Source organism: Vipera ursinii (genome assembly GCF_947247035.1).
Source record: "Vipera ursinii genome assembly, chromosome: 8".
NCBI classification, from domain to species: Eukaryota; Metazoa; Chordata; class Lepidosauria; order Squamata; family Viperidae; genus Vipera; species Vipera ursinii.
In genome coordinates this window covers 15,696,619-15,722,824 of record NC_139519.1, presented here as the reverse complement: position 1 = coordinate 15,722,824, position 26,206 = coordinate 15,696,619, and the positions used below count along the sequence as shown (strand labels likewise).

The window sequence follows — 26,206 nt, the reverse complement described above, 5'->3', positions numbered from 1 at the left end:
TACATGTACATCCATATTCCCCTAATGCCAACACAAGTGTATCTTATGTGCTTATCCAAAAAATACACCAAACAACCAAGGAGACATCACACCCTTGTCTTTCACTCAGTATTGAATTATTAGCTAAGCATTCCATTTATTCTCCTTACTTCCATCATATACTCTCCTTATTTCATTCAACAAATAACGTTCGACTACATCTTTGTGTGTGGGGGGGAAATCATAATCGGAGTCTGTTCATTTTTTTATATCCTTTCCCTTTCCCCCACTAAATCAAGTCCCTTTTTATGATCCTGTAATCCCTTAGTTCGGGTAGCCTGGGCAGAGCTGAGTGTTTACTGGCTGGATGCCCCTCCTGATGCCTATGCAGAGTTCACAGTAGATATTTTGCACACTAGGAGAAAAATACCTGCTGCTACCTAGGATTGAACTCTCAATCTTCTGAGTGGGAGGCAAATGTCTTCACCACTAGACCACCATGCTGCTTCCTTTCCAAATCAACCAATATGCAATAATCTCCCCCCCCTCTCTCTCTCTCTTACTGTAAAGGTAAAGGTAAAGGTTCCCCCACACATGCGTGCTAGTCGTTTCCGACTCTAGGGGCCGGTGCTCATCTCCGTTTCAAAGCCGAAGAGCCAGCGCTTGTCCAAGGATGTCTCCGTGGTCATGTGGCCAGCATAACTAGATGCCAAAGGCGCATGGAACACTGTTACCTTCCCACCATAGTGGTCCCTATTTTTCTACTTGCATTTTTACGTGCTTTCAAACTGCTAGGTTGGCAGAAGCTGGGACGTGTAACAGGCACTCACTCTGTTACGCGGCACTCGGGATTCGACCCGCCGAACTGCCGACCTTCTGATCAACAAGCTTAGCGTCCTAACCCACTGAGCCACCGCGTCCCTCTGGACTTTACTCTTTAAGCTCCAAATGGTAATTAATTAATTAAAAACTTTGAGAGAGGCTAGAAGGGAGAGGAACGGTTATGTGTTAAATAGCAGGATGTCACAAACGCACAAGAATGATTCCTCTTTGATACAGAAATGTAGAGATTAGGAAACAGAACATAGTGGATATATAAAGGTTACAGCAGAGACCCAAATGGACAATTCAGCACCCACATCATTACTGCAAGATCAAGTCTTGGGCATGAGAGGCACTAGCGCTCTTCAAACATCTTCACTGGATGACCATAGCCTGCTCCTCTTCAACCCCCCTCATTTCGCACAGATGCTTCTCAATCTGCCAGGTATTCAAGGAACCCAGATTTAATCCCACATGCCTGCAATGGCACACAGAATGATTGAAAGAGTATTGCATCTGATGGTCTCTACAGCTGGGCACAGAGCCACCTTTGGCCACAGTGCAGGGTGTACATGGAAGGGAAAAATCTATTGCTAGCTTTCAATTCCTCCTGCTGCAGCCATGGCTATGCCAAGGTCTGTGTGACTCCAAGCAAGGAAAAAGAGGGGGGGGAAGAGAGAGCGAGAGCAGGGGCTGCACTGACTCAGAGGACAGCTAAATATAGTTTGCTGCTTAACTGGAGCTGTCAGAGAGGAGGAGGAGATGAGATCACTGGTTTCTATATCTGGAAATCAAGTGAGAGGCAGCCAAGCAAAGCACACCCTGTCTCTGTGCCTCCCCCCACGGGCAGATACTTTGCCCAGGACATGGCCTACCCCCTTCACAACCAAATGAAAGGGCAAGGAATCAAGGCAAAATCAGCATCTGGAGACCTGGAGCCAACTTTCTGTATGGTTCCTAGCTGGCCTCATCTGGGTCTCCAAAAAGGGTTGAGCAAGACTCCAGCCTGCCAGGGTCCCTGAGTCACAGCTATCGTGTCGGTAGCCTCCTTCCCATTTCTTCCCTGCCCACCCTTTCGTGCTAATGGAAGCCCTGCAGCTGCAGTCTTCGCCCACCTTCATCCATTAAGATGGCAACGCTTGCCCAGCTCTTGAGGCAGCCTGCAAACATTTGCTCAGAAGGTGCCGGAAGGGAGGGCATCAGGCTATCCAAAGCGACCCGCAAAGAGGATGATCAACTTGTGGCAGCCAAAACACATCGCCACAAAAAAGCCACAGCGGGGAAGACTGATAAAGATGAGTGAATTCCAGAAAGACCTTGGCTGGTCCAGAACTTCTTCAGAACCAAGTATTACTTACAGATCAAAGACGAGGTAGTGGAAGCCTTCCTCGGATATGCTATCATGGAGGCGAACTGCAAAAGAAGCACAAGGGGTATGTTACACTGGGCAAAGTACTTCCTAAATTCTGCAGTGCCTTTTATTATCCTCACCCTCCTTCTGTCTGTTTGATGCACTACATAATCTCACAAATCGCAAGTCATGGGAGGTAGCAAAATCGTAGCTACCCACTGTGGCCACATAGTTCTAGGATTCAGCATTATATCTCCAAGAAAGATCTGCAGCAAAAATAGGTGCCCTTCAGCCTTCCCTCACCTCCAGAGTCCAAATATCTTGGCATTTTTGCAGCCCCACTGCTTTGTCATCTCCCCCACCTCTTCTTGGATTCGGATCTATGATATCTTCACTAGGCTGTTGCCTGCCAATAAACCTACTTGGAGAGGGGAAAATTAGGCCATAATTAAGCCTGGACATTCTGGACTAGGATCTAGATGTCCATCTTGTTTAGAATCCCATTTTCACCAACGCCAGAAAAAACCAAGCAAAACCTGACAGTCACAGATCCTGAACACGAAGGCCTCATTTTTACTAACCTCCATCATTGGCCCAACTTTTTATAAGAGTCTAATAGCCACTGTTTTTCAAATTAAATCTCTGGTGCTCAATACTCCATTACAGGATCATTATAAATCCCAGAATAAAAAGGTGTTTCGAGTGATGGTGAAAAGGAAAATGGATTAATGGGGTCTAAAACCTGATCCATTAAACATGCAGAAGTTTTCCAAAAACGGATGTCGTTCAGAATTGTCCCAAAGGTGCTTTTTCAATAGGACTTTGATTTTCTTTGAAGACCTTTTGCTTCTCTCCAGTTCTCTCCAGAACTGAAGAAGCTTCCTTGGATGAGAAGCAAAATCCAAGCCCGATCTCCGCTCCTTCCGGCGCGATCTTAAAACCCATCTCTTTAAACAAGCTGGCCTGGCCTGATGGGACGGGGTGGGATTTTTATAAATGATTTTAATTCTAAATTTGTATTAATTTATGGGCATTGTTTAATCATGTTTTAATAATTTTAACTTTTGTATCTAATTTTTATGTATTGCCCTGTTCACCGCCCTGAGTCCCTAGGGAGAAGGGCAGTATGCAAATTAAATAAATAAATAAATAAATAAATAAATAAATAAATAAATAAATAAATAAATAAATAAATAAATAAATAAAAAAAAATGTTTTCAAGGACAAAGGAAGAAAGTCCAGTTGCTTTTTGAAAAAGCACCTTTGGGACAACTGTGACCTGGATGACTGAAAATCTCCATAGACATAAAATTCAAAATATACCAAAGTACTTAGCAACGTGCATTGGAGGAAGGTGAGACTGTAATTCTAACAAATGCATACATATTTTAACAACGTAGCAATGAATTTAACTTGCCCCAGCTGTTTTTTTTAATTAATGATTCTCGGCTACAAGTTTATTTCAATGTGTCTGAATTTTAATAGGATAGAAGATCCACAGGCATGCCAGTGCTGCAACTCCGTTAAGAAAAAAGCAAAACAAATCCATAGAAATTCAACATTTATTTATTAGCAGAAGATGGTGGGGCAAGGAACATTCTTATAAATACTTCATATCCAAAAAAAGAGGACTTTCCTGCACCCCATAGAAGCAAAAATTAAACCTGACTAAAAAAATAAAAAATAAAACTTGTAATGTGTCGAAGCCTAAGTTAAAAACAGAACAGAAGAAGGAACAAACTGGCAGATCACCTAGCAAATATATGGTGTGAGTGTAGCTTGACAGCCTCATTCAAACCACCAAACTTTGCAAATTCCGCTAAAACTTTACTTATTCCTGGAACACATTCCCTGCAGTACACATATTCCTGACCTTCCTTTCCCTGCCCTACAGGACTGTTGCCCAGATATGGTTGGCTGAACAACAGTGACATACACAAAGTCATCCAGTGTGGTTTCTAGTCTGGAGGAAGGGGGGGGCAGTGTTTGAACCCAGCTCCCTGCAATTCTAGCGTGAGGTTCTAATTCTACACTGCATTGACTATCTACCTATGCGATCACAAGCAGAAAGGAAAGAGATTGATTCCGGATGTAAGGTGGACTTCTTCCACAGGTTGAAGAAATCTTTTTGTTAGTATAGGCAGTCCTCGAATTATAAGTCCACAATTGAGTCCAAAATTTCCTTTGCTAAGGGAGACATTTGTGAAGTGAGTTTTGCCCTTTCTTGCCACCATCACTTCAATTATTCAGTTAGTAACACAATCGTGAAGTGAATTTGGCTCCCCCCATTGACTTTGTTTGTCAGAAGGTCGGAAAAGGTGATCACATGACTCCGGGTACGCTGTGACCGTCATAAACACGAATCAGTTGCTAAGCATCTGAATTTTGATCATGCGAGCCTGGGGATGCTGCAATGGTCGTAAGTATGGGAAACGGTCGTATGTCACTTTTTCCAGTGCCGCTGTAACTTTGAGGAGTCAGTGAACGAACTGCTGTAAGTCAAGTAATTGGAATGCAAGTTTCGAAGGAATATTTTCACATCATGATCGTACATAACTGTCTCTCAAAGCATAGATCCCATCATCCAAGATCTAGGATCAAAGAAGCTCCCCTGAATGCTTTCTCTGAGATTCCTGCATGGACCAGGGCAGGGGTAGGCAACTTTTATGACTTCAACTCCCAGAATTCCTGAGCCAGCATGCCAAAGAGATCATTGTCGATTTCAGAAAAGGTAGGCACAGCCACACTTCTCTGTGCATTAATGATTCACCTGTGGAGACGGTTTCCAGCATCAAATTCCTGGGTGTGCAGCTAACGAGTAGGCTGGCTTGGTCGCTCAACAGTGAGAATCGGGTGAAGCGGGCACAGCAGGGCCTGCACTTTATGCGTCGCATGAGAAAAGCACATCTTCCTTCCCCTGTCCTGACCACTTTCTACAGGGGGACGATCGAGAGCCTCCTGTCACACAGCATCACAGTCTGGTTTGGAAGCATCCCTGCTTCAGACAGGAAGGCGGTGCAGAGAGTGGTGAGGATGGCCGAAAAGATCTTTGGCGTTTCCTTCCCTCCCATCCAGGACATAGCACAGAAGCATTGCTTGAGCACGGTCCATAGGATTATCTGGGACACTACACTTCACAACCTGTTTTCCTTGTTCCCTTCTGGGAGGAGGGGGCTTCGTGGTATCCGTAGCAGAACATCCAGATTCAGCCATAGTTTCATTCCATACAGCATTTACCTTGTCAACTCTCAGGCTTCCTCCTTCCGTTATATATTCAAGATGGACAGTATTTAATATTTTATTGTTATGTATATGTAGGGGTGTGGGTCTATACATATGTTGTATATAGTATGTTTTAGGTATGTGTCATATACGTGTTTCACTTTGAGAGCGGGCAACTAAATTTCATTTTTGATGGGTGCCGTTGTGCCCAGAGTAAAAAAAATTGACAATAAAGGTTATCTTATCTTATCCAAAGTTGCCTACCCCTGGACCAGGGGATGAGAGACAAAAAGCCTTCATGGCATCTCCCCACCTTATCATTTGGTGTTGTTTGTTTTTTTTTCAAAAATCCCTTTTGACTTTTAACATAACCAGTACCTTTTTTCCCTCCCACCCCTAGTACTGTACTATGTTCCTCTAGAAAGAGAATGAGAGTGAATATAATGTATTGGTATTAGGAGGGGAACCAAATTATATTCTAACCTCAGCAGATTTTTCCAAGACTGCCTTACACCTGGTTGGAGAACTGCACAGGATGCTCTACAACTCCTAATAATCCAACACTTTCCGTGAGATTAAAAGGGCCGAACTGTTCCATCACAGCACCAGCATTACAGAATCGGGTCCCTTTGGATATTTATGGAAAGAAGTAAAAACCGAGTTATTCCAGAGAGCCCTTAACAGTTGAATATCACCTTGCTATTATGCTAGGTTATATTGGGGCCTGTTAGGTAATTATTACAGGATGGCTGGCCTTAGGGATATCGTTAATTTAATTATAGAGGTAGAGCATTACATTATTATTTTTTTACTTGCATTTTTTTTGATGTGGACATTAAAATGTTGACTGTTTGCCAAAGTCCATTGGAGATGGGTGGCTAATAAATTCAAATGAATCATCATAATAAAACAAGTAATACTTTAGCATGGCAGACAAAGACAGACAGACAGACAAGCCCAGCTTGGATGTGGTGCATTATTTGCAACACTCCAAGATCAGCTCTGGATCCAGAGGAATGAGTGTGCCTGGGAAGACTATTCGGTAGGGTTGTCTACAGAGCATGTAAAAGAAAAAAGAAAAAATCAAAATAGGAGCTGCGTTGTGCGATTAAAGCTACATCCATTTTGGATGGATGCATCTCTCTCTCTCTCTGTGGCATGTGGCACACATAAAAACCAGAAAGAGCTTCAGTCACACCATCCCAGACAACAACTTGGTTTTTTGGGGTTTTTTTTTAATCATACCATGCCAACACCTCTGTAGTTTAGCATTGGTTATTTGGAGAAGAAACCAGACTCAATACATAGCTTTTTCTTTCAGTTGTATTGAAGCAAAACATACCACCATGCAACACAGCAGGGAATTCTTGGAAGAGAACATGGGGAAACACAATTCATCCTTCTTCCAAAAAAAGAAATTTGATCTGAAAAATCTTGCAGACTTCAACATGTCTTCTATGAACCATAAATGGAAGCCATTCCTTGTTTCACGTTTATTCTTCCTTCAACCACGGTGTTTTGTTTGAATTCAGATAGGGATGTATTTATGACCCAAAGGGTTAAAACTGTCCCTTTCTGGCTTCTGGACCTTACAATGGAACTATGTCTTCAACTCTACTAACAGAATAACAAGAGTTGGAAAGGACCTTAGAGGTCTTCTAATCCAACCCAATGCTCCTGCAGGAGACCCTGTGCCATTTCAGATAAATGACTGTCCAATCTCTTCTTGAAAACTCTTAATGATGGAGCACCTGCAACTTCTGGAGGCAAGCCCTTCCACTGATTAATAGTTCTCACTGTCAGGAAACATCTCCTTAATCCTTTACTTCTTGTCCTGCCTTCAGGTGCTTTGGAGAGTAGGTTGACTCTCTCTTCTTTGTGACAACCCCTTATATAGTGGACAATGGCTATCATGTCATGCTATCTAGTCCTTCTCTTTGTTAGGCTAGACATATCCAGTTCCTACAACCATTTGTCATTCTTTGTTGTTCTTCTCTGCATTCTCTCTGGAGTCTCAACATCTTTTTTTATATAGTGGTGGCCAAAACTGGATGCAGTATTCAAAATGTTATCTTACCAAAGTATTATATAGTGCTACTTCACGTGATCTTGATTCTGTCCCTCAATGAATGCAAACCTAAAGGATTTGGGAAGACAGCTAATCTTTCTCTACCCTGCACATCTTAGTTCTAATTAGATCATGATGTATATACATTTGTTTGTTTTTTTAAAGTAAATAAATAGACAGTAATAATGGTAGCAAGTTGCTGTTGGCAATGTTTACATGTTACGATCCTGGAGACAAACCAAGTCTCTTCTTACCTATAGTTAATGTTAAGCTTGCTTAGTGTTGTGTACACACATATCTCCTTTTCTAAAAGCACCACTTCAGGCTAAAGCACCCCAATGCTGTCACAAACCAAGGGGAGAAGATTTAATTTGGCTGCCAAGAGTTGGTGTAGGGAAATAAGAGCGGTGAAAAGGAACGTGATTCTTTCCCTGAAGAACTAAGGGAAAATATGCCTTTCAGAATTTTGCTTCTGCTACGTGGCTTTGGGAGAGATATATTACTCCTTGCTAAAAGGAGGTTAATTAAATTGAAAAGGAGGGGTGGGAGTAGTTGGAAAGAAATGCTGATGTCTTAGAAAGTTTTCCAACCCAGAGGAAATGCCTAACAGGAAGCACCAAAAGAGGGCCAAGCTTATAAGCAAGATACAGGTTTGGCTACATAGGAAAAAAAGAAAAAAGAAAAATTCTGACTTCAACTCCTGATCTGTCCTCAAATATATTATGGATAATGTCCCAAAGGTGACTACTTTTTCAAGAGTTAACCGGACTTTGTTTTTCCTTGAAAATGTTTCGCTTCTCATCCAAGAAGCCTCTTCAGTTCTGACCGAATGGTGGAGAATGGAAATATTTATGTTCCTTGCAGTCATCTGGTCATTAGTATTCTTTCTGAGAGTTGTTGAGGCCACTTGGAGGTTTATCTGTGCCCTCAGGGGCACAGATAAACTACCCTGTTGACCCTGAAGGTGCAGATAAACCTCCAAGTGGCCTCAACAACTCTCAGAAAGAATACTAGTGACCAGATGACTGCAAGGAATATAAATCCTTCCATTTTCCACCATTCAGTCAGAAGTGAAGAAGCTCCTTGGATGAGAAGCAAAACCTCTTCAGGGAAAAACAAAGAAAGTCCAGTTAACTCTTGAAAAGGTAGTTACCTTTGGGACTATTATGGATAATGCATTTCACTTCCAATGGCCAGGTCCACCTGCATTGCTACAACTTATATAATGAAGCCAAATGTATGGAAGATTGAATATGATTGAGAGGGATACATAACTTTTCAACTAATAAGAGAAATCTACTTCACAGTGAAGGAAAAGTTTTCAGATTGGGGGAGATCTCAGAGTAACAGATTTTGCAATTAATGGAAAACGTAAGGCACACCATTTTTCATATTATACCATACACAGGGACCATGACTCCTATTCAGACAATGGAGCGCCTGTCGCAGTTCAGGGAATAATTGCCACCTATCTAATTTCACTACTTCTAAAGCAGGGGTCTTCAAACCTGGCCCTTTTATGACTTGTGGACTTCAACTCCCAGAATTGCTCAGCCAGGCACGGGTGCCTGGCTGTGAGGAATTCTGGCAGTTGAAGTCCACAAGTCATAAAAGGGCCAGGTTTGAAGACCCCTGTTCTAAACCAAATAATATTAACGTAGCCCGTATGGTTAATGCCTCCTCAGCTTTCCTGATGATGAATACCTATCTTCCTCAAAACTCTCTGAAGAAATTCAGCTTCAAAGCCTAAAGGGCTTACATTACACACGGAGAGCAAGACCGAGCATTTCTGTCAGTCAAAGCAAAGCCATCATTTGCTGAGTAAACCAAAATTGGACATCATCCTAAGCCCTAAACTGCTGTTCATAGACATCAAGGCTGCTTTGCATATTGCATGCCATCAAAAGCAAGCAAACTACCTGACAGTTTCACACAATCCAATCCAATCAACTTTCTGGACTCACAAATCTTCTGCTCCTGTTTTCACCCACCCCTATCTGAAGTGCATCTATTTCAATGTCATTACACAACAAACAGTTTCTTTTTATTTTGCACTTGTGGCTGTCTCTAAATCTAACCAGAAGGTACCCATGACGACACAGTTTCCATAGAAACTAATGCAATGGGTGGTGGTGGGGGGGGGGAAGAACAGAAGATTTTTCTAAAAGAGCCAAAAAGCCCCATAAGGATTAAAACAGAATTAACTGGCATCAACACACCGAGTCCATTATACCAAGCAGGAAGTTCAGTTTTAATTGCCCACTTGGCTGAGATGGAGAGGGACCTGGTCAAGATGATGCTTCCTGGAATCTCTTCTTCTACCAACCTTGTTGTCATTAGCAACTGCAATGAATTTGCAAAAGACTTTAAAGGTGGCTCCATGCAGTGCTGGGAACAAAGGGGGCAGATTGACCTGTTGGTCAAGGAAAAAACACACGTCCACCTTTCACAGTAACAATTGTGGAACACTATCTTTGCATTTGTATCTGGCTTTTCTTAAAAATAAACCAGAAGAAGAGACACCAGTGGCGTTCATTCAATTTACAGAATATTTTCCAAACAACCTTGGGAGATTAAAATGATGGGAATCTCTATTTAGGATTTCACAATAACTATGCGATGCCATAAGAAGAAGTCTAAATTTCAATTTCATGAAGTTTGTTAGGAAGGGCTTTCTGAAAAGCCTTAAAAACAGGCAAACTGATATAAAATCATTCTTGTCCTGGATGCAGCGGAGTGAAGTGGCAAGCCAAACTTTCTTGAATGTTGATCATGGACCGAAATCTAAGGATATCTCTGGAATAAATAATGCACAGATTTGGGTGAGAGCTGTAGTTGGATCTGAGGACTACATTTCAAACTCATCGTAATTTCACAATCACTGTTAAGTATAAATTATTCTTGGTATATGCCAAGCCTTGTTTGTATAATAAATCAACATTAAGCCATCTTTAAGTCTGTATAATCAAGGAACTAAAAGTAAATAGAAAAAAACATTAAAACAGCAGATTTTGACACAACATACACAAACACACACATGCATAGAGCCCCCAAAAGATCAGCAAAGAACAACCTCATTCTATTTTTCCTTGGGAAGCCATTCAGCCTCCCCCAGATTGAATCCTTGCCAGGGGTATGAACTTCAGTTGATCCTACGCGTTTCTGGATCTAAAGTCTGCACCCTGATTTTAAGTCAGAAACAAATCTGGAGCAAGCAAAATTGGAAAAGGGCAAAATATGGCCCATTTTACTAGGATTTAAAAAAATAAATAAATAATATCAGTGAAAAGTCCACAAGTAAAGGCACCATAATATCACACTAGAGTTTATATCTGTGTAGCAAGTATGGTAAGAGAAGTCGCCATCAATCAGGTTTTTTTAGTCTCACTTTTTTTTTTCTTCACCCTACTACTTAAAAAAGATAGCAAAGAGGAAATCTACCACAAAGTTTTTACTGGTTTGACTGGTTCAGTACTCAGAATATTGTTCATATTATTCCATGAAAATTGTGTAATTGTTTGGCAACTTTAAGATGCCAAATGGGCCTCTCAGAATTCTGGGAATTGAAATCCACACATTTTAAAGTTTCCAAGGTGAAAAAACTTTGATATATAGACAGTCTTCATGTTCACCATGTACATCATCCCATCCCATTCCATTCCATCCCATCCGCTCTTCTCCATTTCCCTCTTAACCAAACAATATTTACCAATGTTGGAATGCTTCAGGAGACGGCAGATGCGAGCTTCTCGCTCCAACTTCTGGTGATCTGGAAAAAGAAGAAGAAGGCGCATCCTTTAGCATGATGTCTTGGATGTCAGATCCCATAACATTAGTTTTTTTAACGGAACATCAAGGAGGGAAATGAGCATTTTTCTGAAGGTAGTAAATTAAAACAAAATTCAGAACTATGTTGCTTCCATTATAACGAAAATAGCACCCAACAGAGTTGCTCAATCCACTGCCTTGATAAGCTGGTTTTCTACTTGACTTTTATATTGGGTGAGCACGTGATTCCAACTGTCCCCCTCCCATATTTAAACAATAAAATCCATTGCATCATATGTGCCTTGACCGGCCTCTCTATTGGAGGAGCGGAGAGAATCTAATTAAAACATTTAAGATGATGAAAGTGCAAACTTTCTTTCTAAGTTTGTTAATTGAAGCAAAATATACATAAGATACATTCCAGAGTAATAGAAACAACGCAAGGTAAGTAGCGATAACTACGTGTAAGCTGTAAAAACAAACAGAGGCCAAGCTGGCCTCAGCGAGACTCACAAACCTGCTGAATAAATGGCCCTTCATTTGGTACTAAATCGAAATCAATATTGGTATTAGCCTGTTATCTTAAAGAAGACATTTCATAAAGATGAAATGCTGACATCTCTATAGAATATGTTGCTTTCCACTGTGTGATACAAAAAGAGGAAAAAACCAACTCCATTCCAAAGAGATGGTGATTCAAATAAGGATGACTTGAAACAGATCATTTAGCGACCATTCCAAAAAGTTACAACACCACTGAATAAAGTGACTTCTGACCATTTTTCACACTTATAACTATTGCAGCACCCCCAAGGTTGTGTGATCAAAATTCAGACGCTTCTCATCTCTCTCATATGTATGACCACTGCAATGTCCCAAGGTCCCGTGATCCCCTTTTGCGACCTTCCGACAAGCAAAGTCAATGGGGGAGCCAGATTCACTTAACAACCAGGTTACTAACTTAGCAACTGCAGTGATTCACTTCATAATTATGGCTAGAAAGGTTGTAAATTGGGGCAAAACTCACTTCACACATACCTCACTCAGCAACATAAATTTTTGGCTCAATTGTGGTCCTAAGTCAAGAACTGCCGGTACTTAGGGATCAAATTTCAGGAACAGTGAGATGTTCAGCCATTTTACTATTTATTATAGTTCCAATCCACTCAATAATCAAAAGTATGGTCTATTTTCACTAAAAGGAGATGGTCCAGCAAATGTTACAAAAACCCTGTGGGTTTTTTTTTTTTCTGAACACACTTATGATGTACTCCAAATACATAGGTATCCTGTTATTTTACGAAATCAGCTACTCTTGAAAGGGGTAATAATGTGTAAGATTAAAGCTGTTTTAATAGTTCCTGTTTTATTCCCCCTTGGCTACTTTATATTTCCAATGAAATGTGGCTCCCATTTCATTCACACCTAGACGAAAATAAGAATGGGATTAAGAAAGGAAAGGGAGAGATCTGATTGTCTCTCAAAACTGGGGAAATTCAGTAGAATTTATTAGAATCAAAAGGAAGCACTTGGCGCAAGACACAATTAGCATGATTTTTCTATAGCAAGAGACTGTAACATCCACAGCTGTTCTTGAGAAAAAGGCAAGGATCTATTACTCCCATCCTTAGAAGCCTGACTCCTATGACTCTGCAAACTGAAGAAAAATTATCGTAACTTGCAATTATCACTTCAATAGGAGCCTATAAGATGAGGTCAGCTCTTAAAAAAATTCTTCAGCGCTCAAATGCATTAAAAATTGAGCTCATTTGCCATAATGGAAGGAAAGACAGAGTTTATTGCAGTCAGAAACCAGAGTGTAAAATAAAACATGTTAACAATGAGATAAGAATAAAAAACACAAAACAGAATAAGAATGTTACAGTTGGTGGCAAGCTGGATGGAAATGCATATTGGCATAATGGTACAGGAACTGTCACCTGCCTCCAATTTTATAGTATGGCAATTTCATGTATGTATGTCAAGCAGGTATGTATGTATGTATGTATGTATGTATGTATGTGTGTAGGCATTTTTATTCAAGGTTCAACATGTTTCAGCATAGGATAATAAGAGAAGGAAGCTGGCTCCTTATGCAATTTTGTAATATGCCAATTTTGAATCTATAGGCAATCCTTACTTAGCAACCACAACTAGGATCATCAATTTGATCCTTAAACAAAGCAGTTGGCAAGTAATACCACAATGTGCTTATGCTATCTCTTCAGCTTTGCTTTGCTTTACAGAGCTGTGAAAGTTATAAATGCAAAGTTTAGTAGTCAAGTTACTTTTTCATCACTGTTGTAACAGTGAATGGTCACTAAACAAGACAGTTGCTAAACCATAACTGCCTCCCTCCCTCTTTCACTTTCTCTCTCTCCCCCTCTCCCTCTCTCCCTCCGTCCCTCCCTCCCTCCTCTATCTATCTATCTATCTATCTATCTATCTATCTATCTATCTATCTATCTATCTATCTACTTACCTACTCACCCACCCACCTACCCATCCACCCATCCATCCATTCACATTTTTTATCTAAATTAAACAAGTTTCACCATGCCATAATAAAAAGAATTATGCTGGTGTCTCACCTTTTCTTTCTTTCATACTAATGTGTGCACACACATACATATACATACATGAACACAAACACAAACACACACACACACACACACACACACACACACACACGAAAAAGCAGAAAGGCAACAGATTACTTGCATGACAGCTAAGACCGCTGCCCAGGATAACAATCAGGACTGCAAGTAAGTGATTCTCTAGTAAGAATCTGTCCAGAAGATATGCCTGCTCAGAAGGCGTTCAGTACTTAATTCTCAAGTATATCTGTCTACCTTTAGCCTTGGAAGATTTAATCTGTGATAAACTGGAAAGTGCATTTTCTAGCTATATCATCTAGACATTATGAGTGAATGAAGCACTGAAGGCAATTATTATGAATCAGGTGAAGCATGATTAAAGGGGCACTGAAAAGTGATCGTAAGAAATATTCATATGGTAAAACATGACAGAGGAAAAATAAAAATGGATGTTCGCCTTTGTGTGGGTGATCTAACCCTTCCAGACTATAGCTGATCATTTCACACACACATACAAAATTGGTCTTGATTTCTGACCTCTAAATCTTTGTATTGCTCCTTTTTCTGGAGACTTCTTTTAAGAACACAGACTAAAGGTGCCATACACGTTTAGTCGTGTTAATAAACTGTACAAAATGCTTGAACTGATTTGGGTATTTCCAAGATAGCCACTTTCCGTCACGCCAAGCCATGTTGTATGTAGGAGATGACCAGGCTGAGCCAGAGGGAGGGCTCAAACACATCGTGAGTCCCTGACACCAACAAGATATCTAAGTCCCACCCACCTTGAATGCCTTCTTATTTCCTGCTCATTTTCCCTTGACCGTGAGTCGTTCAGATTCTTGTACAAAGCTTAAGCTTGCCATAAATCTTTATACTCCTTTGAACTGCCTGCATCTTCTGATTTCCCCGGCACTCGACAAGTGTCACCAATTCTGCTTATGAGCAACCCCACTGATCTGAGCCAGAATTTAAAGGAGTGGGGCTGTGTAGTGCAATGTGGGAATAAAGAGAGGAAAAAGAGCCGCAAACTAGACAATGGTCTGATGAACAAAATTTGAGTGCAAAGGAGAGATTGGGGGTTGCGGGGTGGGGGTGGGGGTGGAGAAACTAGGGCCCTCCCTAGTTATTGGGAAAATGAAGAGAGCAGTCTGTCTGTGGAGATTCTCAGTCATCTGGGTCATAGTTGTCTCAAGGGTGCTCTAGGCAACTGGAGTGTTTTTTTCTTTATGGAAGAAGAAGGCAACCTTTAGCTTCTCATCCCAAAAGCCTGATCACTTGTGACTCACATCAGTCACAACTGACGACGCTTCTTGGATGAGAAGCCAAATGTGATTCTTCTTCTTCCATAAAGAAGAAACGGTCCAGTTGCCCCTTTGAGAAGAGAGCAGCACTTTCAGATTTGCAAGACTCTGTTAATGCAACCTTACAATCAAGATAGACCTAGCCCAAAGATGCTTTTTCACGAGGCAACTGGACGTTCCTTGTTTTTCTTCGAAGACATTTGGCTTCTCATCCAAAAAGCTTCTTCAGCTCTGACTGGATGATGGGGAATGGAAAGATTTATACTCCTGCAGAAAGCTGTTCATTTGCATTCTTTTAGCGAGTTGTTAAAGCTGCCTGGAGGCTTACCTGTGTCTTCAGAGTCACCTGAGTGGTGCAAATGGGTGTGGAACCTTCTTGGAATTGTTGAAAGGACTGTGAAGACACAGATAAGCCTCCAGGTAGCTTTAACAATTTGCTAAAAGAATGCAAATGAACAGCTTTCTGCAGGAGTATAAATCTTTCCATTCCCTACCATCTAGTCAGAGCTGAAGAAGCTTCTTGGATGAGAAGCGAAACGTCTTCAAAGAAAAACAACAGGAACATCCAGTTGCCTCGTGAAAAAGCATCTTTGGGATAACTATGACCTGGATGACTGAGAATCTCCATAGACAAGATAGACCTAGTAATCATAGCTGTGCTTCTTGCCTGGACTACAGACTAAACCTCAGCCTGTTTAATGTCAGACACTAAAGAAAATGGAAAGGCCCATTAAGCATTTGGCTGCACTTCTCCAACCCTTTTAGCTGAATGTGACACATCTCTCGTTTTAAACTTCCTTTCTTTCTTATTTCTAAACTGCTGACTTCCACCCAGGTTTTTCATTTTCCCCGCATATCTTTGGAATGTTTGATCCCCTGTCAAAAATCAGGAATTCCTACTCTCTCTGACTCTTTCATCTGTTTTACTTAATTATTTTAATTATGTTACAGTTTAACTGCTATGAGATGCTTAGGGAGCTGATTTAGAACGGTAAATTAAAAATTGCTTTTGCCAAGTATGTAAACACAGATTGCACCACAATATCTGGCTGAATCCCACGACAACTTTCTAACTTAATGGCTATTAGCACTAGTCAACCATACGTGGTAAAGCATTAACTGTGTTTAGCAGTGGTTTTGCTTCATTTCCTATTAATATAGGTAGTCCTTGATTTATGATTATAAGGACCAGATTTGTTGCTAAGTGGTACTTCATGCGACTGCATCCAATTTTATGACTTTTTTTTACTGCAGTCATTAGGCCCTTGACATTAAGTGATTCTGACTTCCTGCCAGCTTCCCCACTGACTATGCTTGTCTAGGAAGCAGGCTGGGAAGATCATAGAGGGTGAGGTGATCAGATGGACACCGTGACAGTCCTAAATGTGGGGATAGCCATAGCTCACTTTTTTCAGCACTGTTGTAACTTCAAATGGTTATTAAACAAACGGTCATATGTCTGAAATGTGGAATTGAAGCCTGGAACAAGAATCATTTTCGTTATGAAATTGCCCTAATTCATTGAAGAATTTTTTAAAAAATGGATTTCACTAGGATCAAAGCATCTCCCAATTATAATCTTTCTGTGTTTTTTCATGTTATCTGGCAAGTGTTAGGATGTCTGCACACTATCTTCTCATTGACAGCCCTGACACTGATCTGTTTCAAGGCACCCATTTTCTAACTGTAACAGCCATTCACTGTATACTGTAGTTTTTCATGATTTGATTGTATATATAACACTATGTTATGGTTTGTAATAAAAGCCAGTCTGTTGATGTTAGCTGCGAAGTCGTGTCCGACCCATCGCGACCCTGTGGACAACATTCCTCCAGGCCTTCCTGTCCTCTACCATCTTCTGGAGTCCATTTAAGCTCACACCTACTGCTTCAGTGACTCCATCCAGCCACCTCAAAGCCGAAAGCCAGTCTAGTGTAGTGGTTAAGGTACCAGGCTCAAAACTGGGAGACTCTGAGTTCTAGTCTAGCTTGAAGTTGGCTGGCTGACTTTGAGCCAATCTCCAGGAGTCAGTGAGTTCTAGTCCTCTCTTTACCATGAAAGCCAGCTGTATGACTTTGGGCCAGTCACTCTCTCAGCCCCAGGAAGGAGACAATGGCAAACCACTGCAGGAGCTGTTCAAGGCAGTCACAAGCAATCAATACTGTCTTGAAAATACTAAAAATAATTTATAGTAAACTACAACTAGTTGAATTCATAGAATGCTATAAATCCTGATTTACAAACCACAATGTCATAAACCAGTCTGGAATCATACAATGGGGTTAATCCATAGTCAAAATGCATTATGGCTTAGTTTGATATTTGCACAAAGCCAGTGTCCCCATTTTAACTGTTCATCATTTCATTCATTTCTATTCTGCTTTATTTCTTACAAAACTGGAAAAAATACTGCTACTGCTTTCTTGTGACAAAAAGTTTCTTGAAACTTTTAGCTGAGCTTGGGTTATTTTTGCAAATTGTTGCAAATTCTATTTCTTCATGCCACTGTTAGTTTCTAAAAAGGATTTGGGTTTTGTTACTTCCTTAAGGATAAATAAATTTCTGGTGCAAATGGACTTCACACATGTCTTGCAGCCTTTGCACTTCCTGCTTCCTATGCACATGTGTCACAAGCAATGCACGTACGATGTTTCCAAAAATAAGAATCGCCTGGTCACACTTTCTCAGGAAGAGGGGAAAAAACATTCTTAATTATTCAGATAGTACTTTGCTCTATTTCTTACTGAAACTCTGTCAAGCCATTCTCCCTGCAAGAGATGGGAGTACGAACCTTCTAATTCCATCCAGGATATATATGATTGGACAATCTGCTAAGCCATGACTTATTTAGCCCACCTTTCTTAAATAAATCCCATTTCTGTCTTAAAGTGTTATACGAACTCAGGGGAAAGCGTGGTGCCCCAAACATTTATGTGGCTGGATGCAGAGCCCATTTTCTGGAGATTGTTATGTGTGGTGTCAATTACAGGTTCTGAAGAGCTTCTGCGGAACTTAATCTCTTAAACTTTTACTCTGAAAAGCTCACTTGTCTTCTGTCCAGTCAGTGCCCTCCGTTCATTGACCATGAAGGACAGACCAAGACAAAACAGTTGCATGTTTGGAAAGAGAAAAGAGCAAAGCTAGTAAAAGCTAGTTGGCCACCAAAACAAATGCTTTATTTAGTCAAAATGAAGCTTGGGTGAGCCAAACAAAAGCCTTCCACTGGCCTCCTTAGTAGTTTCAACCCTCCAACCTCCTTCAATATTTTTGTAAGTTTCCCCAATGGAAAATATAACAAAAGCACCAGTATAAGAATATCCTGGAGCTTGTGATTGGGAGGAGAGGGATGGAGAGGGAGTTGATGGGAGAGGGGAAGACAGGAGAGGGGAGGGGAAGAGAGGGGAGGGGAGGGGGACAGGAGGGGAAGGGAAGGGACAGGAAAGGTCATTAGAGGTATCTGTATTTTCTTCTACGAAAAGTAGTAATATGTATATCTGTACGTGCACTTCCCTACAGAGATAAATCATGGGCTGGGTATATAGATGCCTCTGTGTATGAGAAAGAACAGGGAAGGTCTATACATTGTGTGGGTGTGTGTATATTTCCACTCTTCTCTCACACTGCATTTTTGAATGTGTCTATATGCACTGAGAATAGGCTGCCTGTTCTACTTTCTGGATCCTGAAACCAGGAAGAAGGAGGAACGAACAATTTTTCCATGGAGATTCACTAACAATTTAAAAAAAAAAACCAAAAAACTCTGCACATCCCAAGTCTGATCTAGTTAATTTTCAAACTAAATCAAACTAAATTTTATTTGGCCAGTTTCATTACCACAATTTACTTTTGGAGAGTGTGGGTAGGTGGGGAAGGGGGAGGGAATTACCATGCTGATGGACAAACAGATCCCCTTTACGTAATTTCTTGCCATATAGAAAGAGTAGGGTAGGAAAGACTTTTAAAAAGAGCTCAGTTTTATTTAATACAGCATCTTCTTTTTCCTGTTACCGTTTTCCCATTATCAACTAGCAGAAACTTAAAAAGAGAAAACCAAAATTGGATTTGCTACTGACAGCATGGAAGTGGCATGCAAACGTCGCTGAACCTTGACTGCTGTTGTCCCCGATGTAGGGACATGAGGCCAGATATGAGAAAAAACAATATATATTTGACAGCTTCTGAGCAGACGTCAGATGTGAAAAACAGATACCGCTTGGAAGAACAGCCAGTTAAAAACACATCAAGTTCAACTTAAGAAAAAATGCAACTAAGAGAGGGCTTTCCTGGCAAGTGCGGCCGAAGAACGGAGGGAAGGAAGAGAAAATAATAAAAAAGAAGAAATAAGACTTCTCCAATCTGAACTTCCAGTAATTTGTTATTTCTGATGGTCACAGCAGATGATAAAAAAATATTATATGCCATTCGCAGGGGAAATAATAAAGGATTGATAAACTTTACAGAGCTTTTCATATTACACAAAAGACCCCTTGAGCGTTATCCCTTGTGGGCATTGCACCATTAACAAAACTATACAACGGGAGATACAGAATTTATAGCTTGGTGCAGCCAAACATAATCACGGTTGACTTTATGGCTGAATTGAAGTCCACATACCTCAAAGTTGTCAAGCTTGAAACACAGTGTTATGACTGCTTAAGGGGGCAGGAACATCACCCTTGGCATGTATGAAACAAGGAGATCCAGCCAATGGCTGCCTTCCCAATAAGCCCAGATCTATTTTAACCTTGCTTGTTGAGCAAGCTAGAGTCACTCTTGAAGACAATCAAAGTAATAGTGGGACTACCTAAAACCCAAAAAGCTCCGTTTGGAAGGAAAAGGTATTTGTCCTTTTCGTTTCCTGTTCGTTCCTCCTTCTTCCTGGTTTCACAATCCAGAATGGAGAACAGGCAGCCTATTCTCAGTGCATATAAAAAGGTAAAGGTTCCCCCGCACATGCGTGCTAGTCGTTTCCGACTCTAGGGGCCGGTGCTCATCTCCGTTTCAAAGCCGAAGAGCCAGCGCTTGTCCGAGGACGTCTCCGTGGTCATGTAGCCGGCATGACTAGATGCCAAAGGCACACGGAACGCTGTTACCTTCCCACCGTAGTGGTCCCTATTTTTCTACTTGCATTTTTACGTGCTTTCGAACTGCTAGGTTGGCAGAAGCTGGGACGAGTAACAGGCGCTCACTCTGTTACGCGGCACTCGGGATTCAACCCGCCAAACTGCCGACCTTCTGATCGACAAGCTCAGCTTCCTAACCCACTGAGCCACCGCATCCCTTCAGTGCATATAGACACATTCAAATGCAAGGTACCCTTGATGTTGAAGATGTCTCTGCCAACTGTACAATGTAAAAGCCTTTGAAAAAAAAGCCTTTGAAAAGTCACCCATTTTTGCTTCGAGGGGAGTAATGAAAGACAGCTGTAAGCACTACCCTGAATCTAGGATACTACAAGGATCACAAGGTTGGAAAACCCCAGGAGTCAGCCAGTGTCTGAACTGCCACCTCACTGCCAGTCTACCATGAACCCTGGGGTGGGGGGAAGGCTGGAAGGGAGGGCGAGGGCTTGGGGGGGAAGCAAAGCTGAACTCTGAAGACAGATTCTCTGTGAGAATCATGGTCGAGAGAAGAATGCCAAGACGTAGAGTGACTGTTTCCAAAACATCTCTTTTAAAACTGATCGGACAATGAGAGAGGAGCAATGGGAAGGGACTAAGGGAGGAAAATTAACTGGGGAAAATTTGGCCCGTGAACCCTCTTGGCTTGGCACTGTTATAATTCACTTGACGTTTAGTAAACTCCACAAATGGAGTTAAGGATTTTTTTTTATTTTGCTTAGAAGACCAAGTTGAGGCAGATCTGCCAGCCTTAAAGAGAACATTTCAAGGTTCTCTAGGAGGTAAGAAATCCCAAACCCCAGCCAGCCATGCCACTGTCCTGGCTCTTGCTAACAAGACAGGCAGCGTCATCTGCTGCTAGTTCTGGATGCTCCTTGCTGAGGCTGCCTATTAATCAGGGACATCTGCAAGCCGACAAGCTGTCTCCGCTGATGCTCAGGGATCTCCCTCTAAATGACACGTCAGGAGCATCACCACGGCAACCAACTGCTTCCAAACACAATGTTCAGCAAAGCAGTTGTTGTGTTCAAAGGCTGGGGGAGGATATCCTGGTGGTGTGCAGTTGCCATGTTTGCAAGGCAGTGTTCTTTTCTTCCAGGGCTGGAATCAGCGAGGAATCACTGCCTTTTCACAGAAGCTAAAGGGGGGAAAAAATAACATTTGGGGGGAAGCTCGAAACTGAGTTAGCAATCCCTAGAAGATAAATATTTTCTTCCTTTTGGGGTATGGGACCTGGGATGAGTTCAGCAGAGTCTCAGTTTCCCCTACCTTTGTAAGCCATGCTGGCCTGGACCTTCAAGCAGAACTATGGCTAACTGATGGTTTCATCCAGGTTAACCTCCTAGACCTAGTGGAAGAGAGAGGCTGGGCAGAAAATCATTGGGGCCTTTGTTAAGAGCCAGAGTGCCTTTAAAAAGCAGCACAGATAGTCCTTGACTTATAACTGCGGACTGTGGGCTTCAACTCCCATACTAGTTGGGGCATTCTGGGAGTTGAAGTCCACAGATCTTAAAAGTTGCCAAGGTTGGACACTCCTGATTTAGACTCTACAGTCAAGGCAAAATACAAGGGCACGGAGCAGATTATGCCCACCATAAAATGCGTCCACTTTCCTCAAACTAGGTTAGGAAGGCCTTTCAGCTCTAAACCATAACAATTCACGCCAAACAATTCACCTGATGTGTCAAGAGTCGGAAAGTCCATAGCAAAGTCAAGGGTGAAGCACATTGTCCACCCAAGATGCAGGATTAAATTACCATCTCTCTAATCAGGACCGCCAAAAGGTCTCTCTAAAAACCCGGATAGCTGCAGCCATTCCATGCAATCACTAGTGTGGTAAAGAGGTGAAAGTTTTTCATGGTTTCTTTGCTTTCGGCTAAGCATTGTGGGTGTGAAACTGGCTGTTTTGGTCCATTCAACAAACCACAAGGTAATACGATGTGTACCTTCAACAAGTTTAAGGGTGTTTCTTAAAGGAACAGTTTTTAATGTTCGAGCACATAAAACATATGAATGCATCATCTTCATCCAAAATTCATCCTATCCCATTTCAAATTGGGGCATATTTTAAATCTCTTGGAGGTTGTTGTCACTTTTCACAATGTATCCATTGCCATTTCCTATATAGGTAAGTCCTCAATTTACGCTCACAATTGGGACCAGGATGTCCAATGCTAAGCAAAGTGGTTGTTTAGTGAGTTGTACCCAATTTTACGACTTTTGCCATGGTTGTTAAGCAAATCACATAGTGGTTAAACAAATCCAGCTTCTCCTCCCCCCCCATTGACTTTGTCTAAAACTGGCTGGGATGGCCACAGATGGTGATCACAGGACCCAGAAGCCCACAACCGTTCTGAATACATGTTGATTGCCAAGGGTCCAAATTTTGATCATGGGACCGTGGGGATGCTGCAACCGTTGTTAAGTTGGAGGACCAGTTGTCAGTCACTTTCTTCAGTGGCTGTTGTAACTTTGGTTGCTAAACGAGCTTGTTGTAAGTTGAGGATTACCTGCATGGTATATAAGTACAGCAACAAGACGGTATTTGTGAAACCAAGAAGACTGATCAATGGAATATCAATAGGGAAGAAACAAAGGGGGACAGAATGAGAGCAAGATGATTACCTTTCATGGACGCTTAGCAGGAAAATATTGTTTTTAATCAGCAGAGGACCATCTTTGGAAGAACTAATCGTTGCTGCATGTAACAAACAGAGCCGGTTGCAGAGAAATAAATAACAGCAGTTGGGGAAATGCTTCAGGAGCAACCTTTGGTTCATGACGTGATGTAAGCATGTCCCTATTTTAATCTACAAAATGTGGGAGGACAGAGGCTGCAAGCAGCAAGGAGGGAGGGGATGGAGAGACCATAAAGGGGGGTCAGTCATTTTAAAAAGGCAGAAGGAAGCAGAGATAGGAAAGGCTGTTTAGTTCAAAACAAGCAAAGTTTGGAATAATTAGCATGAGTAGGAAAAGGTCAGAAAAGTAGGCTAAAAGTAGAAGTGTTTTTCAGGACGGTGCCGTCACCAACAGGATTACACCCAAAGGCATCTCCCCAGAGAAACTTAAATTGGAACAAAAAAGGGAAGCGGGGGGGGGGGGAAGAGAGAACGAGGCTGGTTACCAGGAGGAAAGTAATCCTGGGCCCTTGTAGACAAGTGCAATAAACTGGGAAAGAGGCCTTCTAATTCAGCACGTCCAAACGAAAAAGCTTGTTCTATTAGCAAGAACATATTGGGAGTGTAGGCGTCCGACTGGATAGAGCAGCTTGGTTTAAAAAAAAAATCTGTTCTCTGAAAATGCTTCAACAAACCCTCGGCCAGCAGAGCCAATCCAGCAGCTCCTCCACAAGCAGGCTCAAAAATTTGATACTAGAAACTGAACTTCACTTCTCGGTTCAGGCATCGCGGGAATTCCATTTGATATATCTGGTGGAAAGACAGGCACCTCGCAGGAGACTGCCTATAAATATCTTCAGGGTAACCATCTCAATAAAGGGATTTAGTATGGGGAAACTGGTGGCACAGACAAAAAAAAAGAGAGGTTCCTTTAATGTGGAATGCCAGGAGAAATCAAAGCAGTCGGCAAGGCAAATCTGGGCATTTAGATGCTGGCGATCTGAATCCAGATCACGCAAAGGATTAGCGCCGCTTTATAAAACCCTAGTGAGACCACACCTGGAATACTGCAGCCAGTTTTGGTCACCATATCACAAAAAAGATGTTTGAGAGTTTGGAAAAAATTCAGAGAAGAGCAACTAAGACGATCGAAGGCTTGGAGACTAAAACATACGAAGAACGGCTGCAGGACTTGGGTTTGGCTAGTCTGCAGAAAAGAAGAAATAGGGGAGACATGATAGCAGTGTTCCAGTATCTAAGGGGCTGCCACAAGGCAGAGGGGGCCAGGTTGTTCACCAAAGCACCAGATGGAAGGATGAGAAACAATGGCTGGAAGCTGATCAAAGAGAGAAGCAACCTGGAATTAAGGAGAAACTTCCTGATAAAGAGGACAATCAACCAGTGGAACAGCTTGCCTTCAGAGGTTGTGGGTGCTCCAACACTGGAGGTTTTTAAGAAGAGACTGGACAGTCACTTGTCTGAGATGGTATAGGTTCTCCTGCTTGAGCGGGGGGGCTGGACTAGAAGACCTCCAAAGTCCCTTCCAGCTATTCTATTCATATGGATTCTAATACTTCTTTTAGGCCCTCCGCACTGACAAACATATTGCCTCCTGCACTACATTAGGATTCAGTAGAGCTAGTTCTTTCAACCATTTGTTTAGTGATCATTTGAAGTTACCATGGTATTGGGGGGAAAAGTAACTTAATGACTGATTCTCGCACTTTTATAGCCAATGCAATAGACCCACGGTCACATGATCAAAATTTCGGAGCTTGGCAAACGTGCATGTATTTGCAATGCAAGGTAATCCTCAACTTACGATCACAACGAAGCCCAAAATTGATGTTGTTAAGTGAGAAATTTGTTAAATGAGTTTTGCCCCATTTTATGACTTTTCCCATATTTGCTAAGGGAACCAGTGAAGTTCTGAAACTAGTAACACAGTTGTGGACGAATGTTAATTCAAACAAGAAACATTTTACTACTCATTTCTCATTATTAGTTCTTTCAATCCAAAAGCTGAGTTTCTACAATCACTCTACTAACCACTCTGTTAGATAAACTTCAGCTCAGAGAAAAAAGCTAGTGCTTTTTAATTAAATTTTAGAGTCAGAAAAAGTGCTTTTTTTCTCACTTTTTGCCAGTGTAGACTTAAAGACAGCTCTCCTCCTACAATTTCTATAGGTGCCTGTTTCCTGGCCCGGTAGAAGAAAGATACACAGGAGGCATCAATAAACAAGAAAAAAAAGGGTAAGTAGATTCTACTAGTTAGGTAAAACAATGCTAAATTCTTACTAGAGGAAAGCTGATGCAATCCACAAATGTATTTCAAATCATCTCCCTGTTTGGGGAGAAACAGCCCACTTTCTCATAAATAGCTATCAATGCTCGTGTTTTTGGTTAGAAGACACAAAATATCATTTTCATCTGAATCCCTGGAACAAGCACCCACAAATTTACTCTGCCCCAATTAATATGAATCCAATATGATTAAACCACTCGTCTGCAAACAGTAATTTTAACGTGCAAAGCCAGCAGGGTTATGCCTATCAAAAAAACCAAAACCCAACAATCCAGTCAGCTCCCAAAATTTTCAGATTTCAAGGTGCATATTAAAATTCACAAGCATCAAGGGAAATAAAAAGATACGAGATAGATTTTTTTTTTCACCACGGGTTAGTTACATCAATTAACTCTTCATCTTTGACTGCAGATGAGGAGGAACAGATTGCACCACCTTCGAGATATAAAACGTACACAGCACTACAAGGCGATGAGGATCACAAGCTTGCTTGAGAGTGTGCAATCCTTTCTGTTCAAAACTGCCATACTTTTCAACACCCATCCTTCTTTTTCTAAAGCTGCACCCCGATTCGGAGCTCTCCCAAAATAGACACAGCACCCAGAAACACACCATGCAGCTGGAACGGACTGAAAAAGACACACTTACTAAGCTTTATTAATCAGCCTGTTAAAATAAGGGAAGAAGCCGCCTAAATCTAAGGTAATAAACGATGACATTGCAATAGGAAGATGAAAGCTTTAGTGAATCTAATTCCAAGCAATGGTGGCTAGGTCTTCAATACTAACTTTGCCTCTGGAGACTTTGCAGCCTGTAAACCGTTATTTTTAAAGAATTAATATCCTTTAAATGATATAGCGCCAAAAGAAGCCAGGGGAAATTAAGATGTAGGCGGACATTCAGTGCTGTGATTCTTAACACAAGAGCTCCCCAAGCATGTCTTATAAACATGCCTGCCCAGAAATTTCTACAGCTGTTGGCTCCTTTGTCTACATCAGGGGTGTCTAACCTTGGCAAATTTAAGACCATGCTAGCTGGGGAATTCTGGGCGT

At 41.5% G+C, this 26,206-nt stretch overlaps 1 protein-coding gene across 3 annotated transcripts in view; it reads right to left on the bottom strand.

Annotated features, from left to right (window-relative positions):
• The window catches only part of CAMK2B (calcium/calmodulin dependent protein kinase II beta), a 172,744-nt gene that overhangs the window by 83,595 nt on the left and 62,943 nt on the right, over positions 1-26,206 (bottom strand). For all 3 annotated transcript variants that reach the window (XM_083368369.1, XM_083368367.1, XM_083368368.1), the window contains exons 3-4: positions 11,152-11,211; positions 2,160-2,214 (exon numbers count right to left, since the gene is read on the bottom strand). In XM_083368369.1, the coding sequence (XP_083224495.1) occupies positions 2,160-2,214; positions 11,152-11,211 (115 nt within the window). The remainder of the gene's footprint in view (positions 1-2,159; positions 2,215-11,151; positions 11,212-26,206) is intronic.